The sequence below is a fragment of the Zea mays genome, chromosome 2, assembly GCF_902167145.1.
Source record: "Zea mays cultivar B73 chromosome 2, Zm-B73-REFERENCE-NAM-5.0, whole genome shotgun sequence".
Classification (NCBI taxonomy): domain Eukaryota; kingdom Viridiplantae; phylum Streptophyta; class Magnoliopsida; order Poales; family Poaceae; genus Zea; species Zea mays.
The window spans coordinates 70,442,709-70,455,947 of record NC_050097.1 but is presented as its reverse complement, the minus strand read 5'-3'; the positions used below and the strand labels follow the sequence as shown (position 1 = coordinate 70,455,947).

The 13,239-nt window shown below is 40.2% G+C and overlaps 1 protein-coding gene across 1 annotated transcript; it reads right to left on the bottom strand.

Moving 5' to 3' along the window:
- Window positions 1–3,382: 3,382 nt before the first annotated feature.
- On the bottom strand, window positions 3,383–6,233 carry LOC103648713 (long chain base biosynthesis protein 2a). The gene is given in 11 exon segments (XM_020548891.3): window positions 3,383–3,843; window positions 3,846–3,882; window positions 3,971–4,074; window positions 4,268–4,438; window positions 4,601–4,727; window positions 4,818–4,979; window positions 5,134–5,297; window positions 5,385–5,478; window positions 5,602–5,726; window positions 5,812–5,957; window positions 6,166–6,233. Coding segments are annotated over 11 exon segments (1,251 nt in total). The 3' UTR covers window positions 3,383–3,790.
- Window positions 6,234–13,239: the final 7,006 nt, after the last annotated feature.

Below are 13,239 nucleotides of genomic sequence, written 5' to 3'. Positions count from 1 at the left end.
TTGTAACCTTTATTTGCAATTCCATTGACAATTATAGCTAGATGATGTTGTGTGGGTGTTGAATGGTGTGAACAATGTAGTGAATGTGAACTTTGAGTTTTGAACTATTAAGTGATTGTGTAACACCCCTGGTGTTACAAGAACTAAAATCTTGGCATGTCATCATATGCATAAGCATCATCTTGCTTGATACAACTAGAGTGCGTTTACTAGGTCTAAAATTTCAAAACAAATGTAGAGTGTTATGTTGTTGTGAGCCATAGAAGTTTGAGGACTAGTGGGAGATCAAGTGAAAGCAAACCACACTTAAGCTAAAAATGCTTTAGCCATGAGATCTATGTATCAAAGTTGGATCTTAGAGCAAAGAATAACTTTACTTTTAAAAGTGAGGGATCAAAGGTTGAGTGATTGTTGGAGAAAAACAATCCCAATGGAAACCCTAAATTAGCCCAAAAGAGGAATTTAAAATATAGTGAGAATTTAATAGAAGTCTATATACCAAAGTTGTATGGCTTGGAAAAGTAAACAACTTTCATGTGTAGAGACTTCCAAGTTGTATAGGAAAAATTGGAGTAATTTGGAAAAATTCAGTTTTGAACTCAGGGTTGGATTGCTGAAAATAATGTAAGATAGCCAACTTTGGGCTATTGTAACTTCTGATCTAAAGGTATTTCTATGGTGGTCACTGTAGCAAACTTGTAGAGCTACACTTGGGCTACAAGTTTACTTAAGCAGGTTGTTCCTAATTTAAAATTTTGTTTTGCTTTTTAAGGGATTTTACGATTCTTAATTTGCTGGGTGATTTTCTTTGTCGAGACATCCGAAAAGCCTGAAAAAACACTTGGCAAAGAGTCCTTTGCCCATAAAATGTTTGTCGAGTATTCTTTATCGAGTGTAACACTCGGCAAAGGCTTCGCCGAGCGTAAAAAGACCTTTACCGAGTGTTTGGACACTCAACAAAGAGCTGAAATCCAGTAGTGCATATAGCGCCTGGCCTTAATCCACCCCATAATATCTATAACTAGTACAATAACCATGAATTGCAATGGTACAAAAATTATTCTATAAAATATTAGAAAACCAGCGCTTTATAGTTGTATATCTTCCGCCCCAGTCGACCCTACCGACCCCTTCTCCATGTTCGTGCACGCATGGTGAAGGCTTTCTTCTGCCGTCTCCATCGCCACATAGCGCCTGAGCAGTCACCATCGGGCGCGCGTGTCTAGGCTGCCCACTGAATGCAGTGGCCAGGGTGCGCCACACTGCTATGGGTCAAGCCAAGTCATTCCTAGAACACTCCCAAGATCGAAGGTGCTCCACTGTGGCCACTTATGCCGAAGAGAGCCCTCACTGATCGTGAATCGGTCGGCCACCGACGTCCTCTGCTCAGGGCCGGTCCTGGTATTTTTGGGGCCCTGAGCGAAAGCTAATATAGAGACCCCCCCTTTTCTCTTTATGTGTGTATATGTATAATATGTACTTGTATATAGAAACTTATGAACACATAATTGTAGATCTCAAATAGTTTTTCAATAATTTAGTTTTGAAAAGCTTTTTTCTAACAAATGGAACAGTCACATACACAATAAATAAGATTTGATATGCAATAGAGACATTTGGATAACAATTCACCTCTTTGACATGCTCGAAAATTCCTATATTAGACAATACTCCATCCGAAAATCTCTTATCTTGGACTTTTAATCACTTGGTGCCAAGGTAAGATAAGAGTTTAGGACAAAAAAATCTAACTTTTGAACTCTATATAGAATAATCAATGATCAATCATTAATCTGTGAGATTTGAAAATATACACATATATAATACAAAGACTAGTACATTATTCAGTATGGGTATGTGCATTTAACAAACATGGACTCAGTGCACTATCGTGTCGTATTAGCAGTCTGCAACGATTTGTTTCCTCTTAAGACTCAGGCAGGCTCATCGATTCGTTTTTTAGATTTCTAACAAGTTGTAGCTAACGAACAGTTAACAAACAGACTACTAAATAGTGACTAAACTAAAACTAATTACTAAAAAATCATAGCATATAATATACTCAGTATATACTTCGGGGCCCTATAGCTTGAGGGGCCACGGCGGCCGCACACCCTGCCCCCCAGGACTGGCCCTACCTCTGCTTGATTTGGATGCGAGGGCCTTTGATCTAAATAGAACGATTTGGAAGGAGCCCAGCCGCACCATATCAACGGGAATTAAAAGGGAAATAAGGACGAATGGACGAAGTTAGAGACGAGGTCCGACTAGTGGGCAAAGAACTCGACGGCCATGAATGACTTTGGTTAGGCCTGGAGGCAAGCAATGAAGCTGGACATGTCGAGGTCCATAGTCACGTTCTCATTCGTCGCCTAGGCGCCCCCGACATCGAGTGAGCGAAGCATGTTGGCCCCGCACCGGCGAGAGTGAGGAGGAGCCGCACCGTCGTCGTGGCGGCCATGGATCACAGTGAGGCCAAATGTCTCGGTTGCGCCGGTAGGATTCTGTGATTTGTTTCGGACGCCTGCCTGCCTGCCTCTGCTTGATTTGGGTGCGGGGGCCTTCGATCTAAATAGAAGCTTTTTAGGGTCTATAGGTAGGTGCCCGTGCGATGCCACGGAACATAAATCTCGATTTATATATCAGCTATGCTTCCTGTGGAGCAAGGAAGCGAACACAAGCCAGCCTTTTGTATTAGTGCATTCTGTTCAGTTCTTACTTGATCATCCCGTGTTCTCGTGTGTGCCATGGCCGAGTGACAAGCTCAACACTGGTATTGTTGTCTTGTCTCAAATGAAGTTCGATTCCACAAGTTAACCGAAAATCTTCATGGGTGATAGCTGTGTCAGATTCTTTTGCGCATAGGGCAAGTAATGCAAGTGATAGCTGTGTTCGTTTACCCCTATTTTCTTGGGCATCACTTGTCTCAAATGAAGTCCATTGGAGGTTCGCAATTTATGTTTCGTGGCATCGCACGAGCACCTACCTAGTTTAAAATAGAGGATGATATAGAGCAGCTGCTGGAGACAACCTTATACTACTTGCATTCAACTGTTACAATCACAGTAGATGGACGGTGAGCGCTATCATATTAACTAATCATATTTTTGACAGGATCATATATGACTCTTACTGTCTTACTTCTACCCATAAACATTGTCAGTGGTCGCATATAACATTCACTGAATAAAAAATAATTCTTATCTTCATATAAAGTGTAGAGAGACATCTACTAATCCCATGTCAAAAGGTAAAAAAAATACATTAAAGCAAGAGACCAATAGTCGTCAGTGACTAATCATATTTTTGACAGGATCATATATGACTTTTACTGTCTTACTTCTACCCATAAACATTATCAGTGGTCGCATATAACATTCACTGAATAAAAAATAATTCTTATCTTCATATAAAGTGTAGAGAGACATCTACTAATCCCATGTCAAAAGGTAAAAAAATACATGAAAGCAAGAGACCAATAGTCGTCAGTGATCTGCAAGGGAAACTCAGTAATGTTCTACTCGAAGTTTATATTGCCTCTAATTGTATTACATATTGGGAATGGATTAACAACAGAACAACTGAATTTCAACCAGTTATACACAATTGGAAGAATAGTTGTACAATCAACAAACAGTAGTCCACTTAATATGATGGATCCTGGACTCTTGTGTATTGACAAGATCCAAATGAAATGACTCAATATGTGCTTCTTTCCATAATGATTTGTTGACAACTCCAGGGGATTCTAACAACTTCAATCACTCATGGGGCAACTAAGGGTTGATTCCTACTCCAACTTATCATGACCAGCTCCAGCAATCTTTGGTGGTTCTGCATGGAATATTTGATGCCCACAAGGTCGCCAACTCTGCTGATAACCTGAGAGTGGGTTGCACAGACAAGAAACACATCAGCTCGGCTTTATTTATGACTCCTAGAATAAAAATGAAGTATTTATAACACTCACATCAAGGGCTTTATTCAGGTCCTCCCTAGTATGTGAAGCAGAAATGCATATGCGTGCCCTAGCAAGAAGAGGTGTCACAGGAAACACAACAGTAACAACAGCAACTTGAACGATAAGTATCTTATAAGTACCATGACAGATAGGAAGAACGAAACCAGTGGGTGCAAATAATGATGGATATGGACTACATGCAGATTGCTATTAGCACCACAATTCTCAAACAAAGTATTTTTTTAAAAGTATACCAAAAGCATAGTGCTATTTGGATCTTCAGAATATTCTGACAAACTCTACTACTAACCTTTTGTCTAAGGCACTCCCTAGAGAATGCAGGAATCTTAGCTGGATTGTAGAGCATTATGGGCATGACAGGAGAGTCATTGTCACCAAGAACCTCAAAACCCATCTTCTTGAGCTCTGACCTGAAGAAATTACTATTCTCGCGGATGCGAGCAAGTTTTTGGGCACCTTCAGTACATCACAAGGAAAAAAGAATTATTTAATCGAACATCCGCGAGCAAGTTTTTGGGCACCTTCAGTACATCACAAGGAAAAAAGAATTATTTAATCGAACATTAACACAGCTGCAAATGAAAAGGGCAAAAAGTGTTAAAGAAACTGGTTTAGTACCTCTATTGGAGCCATCCTCCCCAAGGATAACTTTAATAGCAGAAATAACATGTTGGACTCCTGGTGGCGACATGGAAGTAGCATACAGATGGGGCGGACAACTATGTTTAAGGTGCTGAATTATCTCCTAAAAGTTATAGTGAAAAGAATCAGCAAATCTTCAATGCAATCTTACCAAGTGCTATAGTGTAATACAGTCACTTTCAGTAGTATGCACATTTGACGCGACAATATATCCACCACATGATCCAAAAGACTTGGTAAAAGTACCCATCATTATATCTACATCAGCTCGGTCAACCCCAAGGAGCTCACAAACACCGCGGCTAGACTGCCCAACAGCACCAATGCTATGGGCCTCATCCAGATATGTGTAGGCCTGTTTGACAGAACATGGAGTAAATGAATATGACTGTTATGGGTGGCCTGAGGGCCAGCCCTCTTTTTTGCACTCAGTTAAGGTTATCAATGGACTGAGAAGCAAAAAAGAATAATTTATGTGCCAAACTTAATTACAATAAAATTCTCAAGACCTTGTATTTCTTGGAGACAACTATAATCTCAGGGAGTTTACACAGCTCCCCTTCCATGCTATAGATACCCTCAACAATGACAATAATATTCTTCCATGGTCTGTGTGTCCATGGTTGACCACCAGCTATCTGCTCTCTCAGGACCTCTTCCAAATGAGCAGGGGCTGTAAGATTACATTTGCCATGGTAAGTCATTATGAACAGGAGAGATCAAATGCTGATCTGTATTATTGAAATTCACAACAACTTACAGTTATGTTGGAAAACCCTAACAGTTGCACCGGATCCTCTTACGCGATTGACAATTAAGTTATGATTCAGAGAGTCACTAATTATCAGTCCGCCCTCGAATGTTGCAAAAAGGTAAAATAAACAATCATTACCTCAATTTATATATAATAATGATTACTTCAGTTTAGCCACAATTTTAGTTAAATGTATACATAACATATAAGCAGTTGATCAAACCTTTCCAATTAGGCATGGAATGATGGCAGAGTTTGTAACATAACACATGCCAAATAGGATAGCAGCAGGCTTTCCAACAAAACGCGCAGGCAACTCCTCCAGCTCATTGTGAAGCTTGGTCGTACCTAATACGAGATGAAAGGGATCAATTTAGTAGTTTTTGTTCTTAAAAAGTTGTAAACATATAAGCATGTTGATAATGTATCCTACCGCCATCGACACGAACACTGCAGGTACTTGCTGAGTATTTCTTGAGAGACTCAATAACACGTGTTGTGCAGTACTCATCTGCTGCAGCAAAGCCAAGGTAGTTGTAGGAGCCTAGGTTGAGGCATCTGGTGTTATTCGAGGTACGCCTGCAACAATGAATCAATAATGTGTGTTAGCAACAGCTGAAACTTGCTTCATTCCATTACTTGCCATATTTTTTATGTCTGAATGATCATTCATGTACAAATTACACCTTGGAAAGTGAACGAAAGACATATACATATTTAGTCTATTGTCATATTGGCTAAGCTGAATTTATTTCCCATGAATTAGAACAATAGAATAAATACTTACTGTAGTGTCTTGTTATTGTCCTTTGAGGTCCGCTCAACAACATCAAACGTAGTAGATATCGCCAGCATTTTTTAAACCAAATGCGAAGGTAAACAACAATAATGTAGTGAAAACAGTTAGATTCAGAACTTAATGTAGTGAAAACAGTTAGATTCAGATCATCTAAAATCTCTATCTAGCCAATCTACAACAGTGTAACCCCATTTTATCTATGCATTTTATAGACACCGGTTTCTTCAGTTTGTGAGACAAGCAGTGGGGCTTCCATTGCAGTGGCTCTCGGAGTGGTGACCTATAGCCTCAGAATGGATGTGACCACCAAGGAGAGGACGGTGAAGTAGGAGGGGATCAGGCCCATCTCGTACCTGCTCACGGTGTCCCCTCGTCTCACTGCATCTCATTCATGTCTGCAGTGGAAGAAGGATGTGTTGCGCCCGCCCGATCAGTTGCAGCCTTCCCAATAGAAAAAACACAAAATTTCGAACATTTTTGTCGATCTCGAATCACTTACCTTCGTACAATTCCAAGACAAATAGGACAATTCCGCAAGAGATCTTGTCCAGAAAGCTAAGGAAGCCATAGACAAAGGCCCAACTGTCATGACCTGCTCATGCAATGTGAGATTGTGAGCACACGAAACTGGCAGGATTGGACATGTAGTGTGGCGTGCTAGCTAGGCACCTGCATTTTATACCATGACAAGCACGTTGGCGGCGCCGATGACTATGGCGAGATGGTACATCCGATCATGCATCTAGCTCGGGAGGACGAAGACGACGATGCCGAAGATGACCCAGAGCGTCGCGTAGACTGTGAGGTGGGACTTTGAGGCCTGGTTGTTCTACTTGATCTCCTGCATCACAGGCAGGCAGTTCCATATATGGGTGAGTGAAGGAAAGACTATGCAGTATGCCTTTGTAAATTGTTGGGTTTTGGACCTGCATGACAACGGAGAATTTTAACTATTTATGACTCGAAACAAATGGCTTCGATAAAATGACGCAGATAATATTGGCTTTGTTGAAGCCACTTGTGTCGAGTCCTAAATAATCAAAATTCTCTAGGACAACGGACACGAAGAAGCTGCAACAGAATATGATGGCTGGTATCTACAGACAGAGATCAAAGGGGTGAAGAAAATGGAGAGCAGTAGTAATTCTCATATTTGTCATCGGTGCCTCACTCAAAAAAATCTATATATAATAGAGAATAATTCAAGCATCAAGAGAATGGAAGAACTCATTGTTGTTTTCAAGTATGTATTCATTCTCAGACTGTGACATAGAAAGCGATAAGTGTTTGGAAAGGGAAAAACAAGCAAATGTAAGTTCTCAGACCGTGGCATAGAAAGCGATGAGCGACTGGAAAGGGGAAAATGAGCAAATGTAAGAGATCACATACCAGAGGTGACAAAATGGCAGATCTAATTCTGGTTCCTTGCACCCATGGACCAGTAAAAAAGGTCCCCTTCCAAAAAAACTCATGGGGCACAGGATAATGTGTTAACATGGTTTATTTCAACAATTGTTGGAAGAAAGTCTGTTGTGCACATGAGAAGGTAAAGCTATGCAGGCTAGTAGCGGCCCATGGGTATCAAAAATCACAAATGAGATGATATCATAGGTCAAATATCCAATGATGATAAGCACCCACGATTTCTTGCAAACAATAAAATATTTGTCTAGAGAGTATTAAAAGCCATTACAAGCATCATGGGTATAAAAAATCACAAATGAGATGATACCACAGGTGAAATATCCAATGATGGTAAGCACCCATGATTTCCTGCAAACAATTAAATATTTGTCTCAAAAAATGTCTTCAATGTGTTCCCAATATGAAAACTGCCAGGAGAAGCTGTAAACTTAGGAAGACAAAGAAATGTGTTGTAGTTATTCCCTGAATAAGAAGCTAGAGAGCAGACACAATGATGCCAACAACAACATTGGTCATCTGGTTCAACGTGTTTACTGCAGTTTTTGTATCATTAAGTGTAAGGGCAAGAGCTTTGTGCTGTCTAAATGCATTCACATACAGAAAATTCATATGGCCTTACAGTGAAATACAGTGATAAGATCATTACCACCCAGTTCTTGAGAGATCTCTTGCTCACCCTGTTGTGCTCCTGTGCTCCTTCAAAAAGATTCATTGCTTTAACAACCTCTTCTTGCCTCATGAACCTTATCAAGTTTGACACCTATATGTACAGCACTAAAAAAGGAGTTTTGAATTATGCATAAGTGTTTTCACACATATTGGACGCTGAACATCAAACAAAACAATAGGTGAAATCAAATTAATTTAAATAGAATATTTTACTAATATAAATAGTAAGAAGCAATGAATTTTAGTGTCAAAGCACGTATGTATATTCTTTTTAAAAGAACAATTATTTAAAAGAAAACTACTAATGTATATTATGTGGAGATGAACCAAACATTTCTGAATATGCACAAGTGAATGCAAGCAATTCTTGATGAAGCCAAGGCACATATCAACATCACCATGCAACAGTTGTACATTCTTACTTGAGGTATGGCAGAGCCTTATCTTCATCAAGGAAGGATTTATTGTAAAAACAATTCATAATGAAATGAAATAAAAGGATAAAAACTTATGATCAATATTTTCTTCCATTAGGATATTTGGGCGAAACACATTCAAAACTCAGTCAAAGTCACCAAAATCAATGACACCCCTTTTACAGACATCAAAAAGGTCAAATATCTTAGGCCAGTATCATGTAAATTTGACTGATGGAAATAGTTCTTAAAGCACAATATAATAGTGATGAAATTCAAATGAGTATAGTTGTTAGCAGATGTATACTCGATTAGTGAAAAGATTTCTTTCCTCTGATTCTTAAATAATGCTAACTGGAATGAATATGCACAAGTGAATGCAAGCAATTCTTGATGAAGCCAAGGCACATATCAACATCACCATGCAACAGTTTTACATTCTTACTTGAGGTATGGCAGAGCCATTATCTTCATCAAGGAAGGATTAGGGAGGATGCGATGGGAGGGGGTGTTACCCGTAGGTGCCCTCGTCGATCTGCTTTCTCAAAGCAGTAGACACTGTGGTGGTCCCATGTTGGGCCTCGTCGAGGCTTAGCTGGACAGGTGCTCCCACCACCACGTGCGCCGGAACCAGGGGAGGGCAGACGAGAACCCTCCTTCCAGATCGGCTTAGGTCGGGTTGGGCTCTCGAGTCTATACTGTCGAGGAGCCTGGTGTGGTGCGCTACGCCGCGATGACGGGTTTGGTTCGTGTAGGTCGCAGCGGTTGCCGGGTGGTGGGCTATGACGGAGTCGACGCCGCAGCGGTCTTTGGCTAAGCCGCCGTCGGCCTTGGTGGCGACGATGCCGTGCAAGAAGAGGAGCAGCGGGTGAAGAACAGAGTGGGGTTTGGCACATTACCATGGGGTGTGGAAGGAATGGACGGAGGGTGCAGAGACCGAAGAGGGAGCAGTTGTTGCGTGCCTGCGTCGCGTGAAGGGGACATAGAAGAGACGCGCGCTGACATAGGAGGCCCACCTATCGGTCAGAGAAGGCAGAACGAGGGAGTGGCAGAACGAGGGGAGGCAGAACAAGGGGAGGCAGACTACCCTTACCTTCTTAATAAGTAGTAGAGAAGATAGCCTACTCGCCTTCAGAAATATATACCAACTACAATGTTCTGAAAGTATACACTAACCTGAGTATCTAACTATTAGATAATTCGTATAAACAAATAACACAATTCATTCATGTCCCCAGAGATTGAACTCCAGCTGTAGTAAGCTTTAAATATCTACTTTTAAGTAGGTGAACAGATAGCTTGAACTACATGAGTAGTCTTGTTGATGGTTACAACTACATGAAAGTGTGCTTGACAAAGTGAAAATTTCAGACATGATATCACATGCCGACAAGTGAGGTTTAAATTTAGATTAATTAGGATACATATTTGTCAGCTTTTTAATTTTTTGGTTAATAAATAGAAAGGAAGATATAGCAAGAAAATAAACTATAAGCTCTGAAGGTCAAAAAGATCAACATTTAGCCATGAATCTGCTCCATGGTGGATTAAAAGAAAATAGTTCCTTTATAGCAGACTTGTTTTCCAAAGGATGAAACTAAATAGAAGACTTTTAAGAAATAGTTCCTGCAAAAGAGAGCAAATGTTTGTATGCCTGCCAAATTGCAGGGGAAAATTAATCATCGTAAATTATAGCAGAACACCCCAAATGTCTGTTTCAGAAGATTCATAATTCTTACCTTGTCTTAGTGACATCAACATGAACATTAGAGCTCCCATAACTAATGTGAAAGTAAGCAAGAAGGACTACAAAAGAAAAAATGTACAAGTTAGTCTACAATGTGATAGCTCAACGCGTAAAATGCAACTTCAAGCTATATCTAATTGTACCCATCGCATAACTCTACAGAAGTCCTGCTTTGCCTGGCACTGCTAGACATGGGGGGGAAGAAGTATGCACTGCAGCAGTAGGTGCAAAGGTGGAGCACATGGTAGCCACCGGCAGCGCCCACGGTCGGAGGGCCTCGGTGTGGGAGCAGCGTGGGTAGTGGGCTTCCGTTCAGATGCAACATGGCTCAGGCTCATCAGTAGAGGTTGTAGGCACCGATGTCATACTCATCCGCTAGCCCCATCCATAGCACCTAACCCACTCTACAATCTCACCTGAAATCGAATCAAAGCCTGCAACTGACATCGTTTGTGGGGACGGAGGGAAAGAGACGTGGAGACTAACCACAACGGACGGCGGGACCGAGAGGAGGGTGATGGCGGGCGTTGGAGAGAGAGTAAGGGAGAGGGAGCGAACCATGGCAAGTAGAACTCGACGAGGGTGTCATGGTGTAACACCCCGGAGTCCACAAACACCCCGGAATGCTACTGAACTACACATCTGACATCCATATATAAAATTTCGGCAGCATCTCCTTTGAAAGATTGCATAAACGAGGGGCAACAGTGTATAAACATATATCATGACAAAAAACATACTAAGCATTATTAATATGCTAGAAAAGGAAAGTTAAACATAACAACATGAACTGAATTAACCAGTGCACACGACTAGAAAAAAAACAAACATCATTTGACATCGAGTTTCTAATTAAATCATGGCTGCAACTGGGCAGCGTTATTATAATAGTGAAGGTGGACGTGCTGCTACTTCCCTCATTCCCAACATGAATCAAATACCTGCATTGAGTAATGCAAGAGTGAGATGATACATCTCAGCAAGCAAATTATTTTGACGAGATATTTAAACCACAAATTGAATTAAACAACATTTTAAAGGAATCCCAATTGAGATCAGAAATACTTGTAGATATAGAACTCAATAGTCCCAATATAACCAATACCATCTCATTTCCTCGAACAACCACAATAGGTTGTATAACCCTTCCCTGCGTCAACAATACCTGCAGATATCACTTCAATGTATGCATAGGAATGCAATGTGTAGGTCATCTGCCTTCATACCTCTGAGAGTATAAAACCACATCATCTGCTAATATCACTTCAATGAATGCATATAAATGCAATGCATATGTCCTCTGCCTTCATAACTCTAAGGGTATGAAGCCGCATCGTACCCCTCCTCGGGCAACGTACGATGCTAAGTTGTACCGGTACGGTCGGACCATAGGTCACGACCAAACTTCAGATGCAAATGAATAATGTAATGCATATGGCATGCTGCATTTATCAATATACTTCACTTCCTTCAGATACAAAACAAACCTCAAATAATACTTCATCTGCCTTCAGATACAATACAAACCTCAAATAATACTTTATCTGCCTTCAGGGGTGTAAATTAATCTCATGGGTCATACTCGAACCATAATCATCATCAATATATGATTGAGCATCAGTATAATACAAGCAAGTAAAGCATCACCATAGAGTTCAATTATGAAAGAATTCCATAATTCTGAATATTAGAGCGTAGGCGATAAAAAAACAACAAGTCAAAACGGTAGCAACCACTGCTACATTCACTTGCCTTCATCGAAGAAGAAAGATGTACTAGGCATGATCCGGAGTGTAGCCACCTGCTAGCGGGCATAAAAATTAGTACAAATATTTCACAAAAATTTGCTAACAATCAACAGATTGCTCATACACTTGAAACCAAATCCCGGTGGAAAGACTCCCACCCTGAACCACATGCCAAACAGCAGCAGCGCTGTTTGTTAATTTTGTATCTTTAAAATTATAACAGTGGTGATACTAAACAAATACTCTATGAGTGTCTACACAAAATATTCTATAACTTCGGTATTCAATGGATAATTAAATTCTGCCATCTATAAGTTCTAAAACATCTGATAAGATAAATGTCTGAATCTGTTTCAAACAGCAGCATAGTTAACTTCAAAATTCAATATCTACCAAACTACTCAACCAAAAATTATGAAATTCTGCTGGCAGTAAGAACTTTTATCCCTCTACAAATGTCTCCATAGTTGGAACAGCCAATTTGGCTATTTACTATATGAAACCCACCAGTGAACAGACCCGCTCATTTTTGTCAGGCAAACAGAAACAGCCACAGTAAAACAAACATAACTGGACTTTCATAATTCATATGAATGCGCTCTTTAACAATCTGGAAAGCTTATGAAATTGTCTACAACTTCTTTTACAATCCTAAAGTTTAATTCTGTTGATAAAATTGCCTAAATCTTAAGAGAACAGATTCTGTACAGAATTATGAGACTGAAAAACTGCTATAATCAAACTGCAATAACTTTCTGATCTGATATCCGATTGAGGTGTTCTTCGCGGCCACGGAAAGATCTACAAATTATCTACGACTCATAGATAGACTTATTATTTTTTTGAGGCCACTAAGACCACGGAAAACTGGAATGAACAGAAACTATTGAATCTGCCATTCTGCAGAAACTAATTTCGAGATTAAAATCTAATCTCCCATCCAATCTAACCAAAAAAACTAAATGCAGGGCCTAAAACTCATCCAAAACAAGGGAAAACATTCATCAAGTGGATAAAAGAGAGAGAGGAAAGGAAATCCAACCAATTCTTGGAGAGG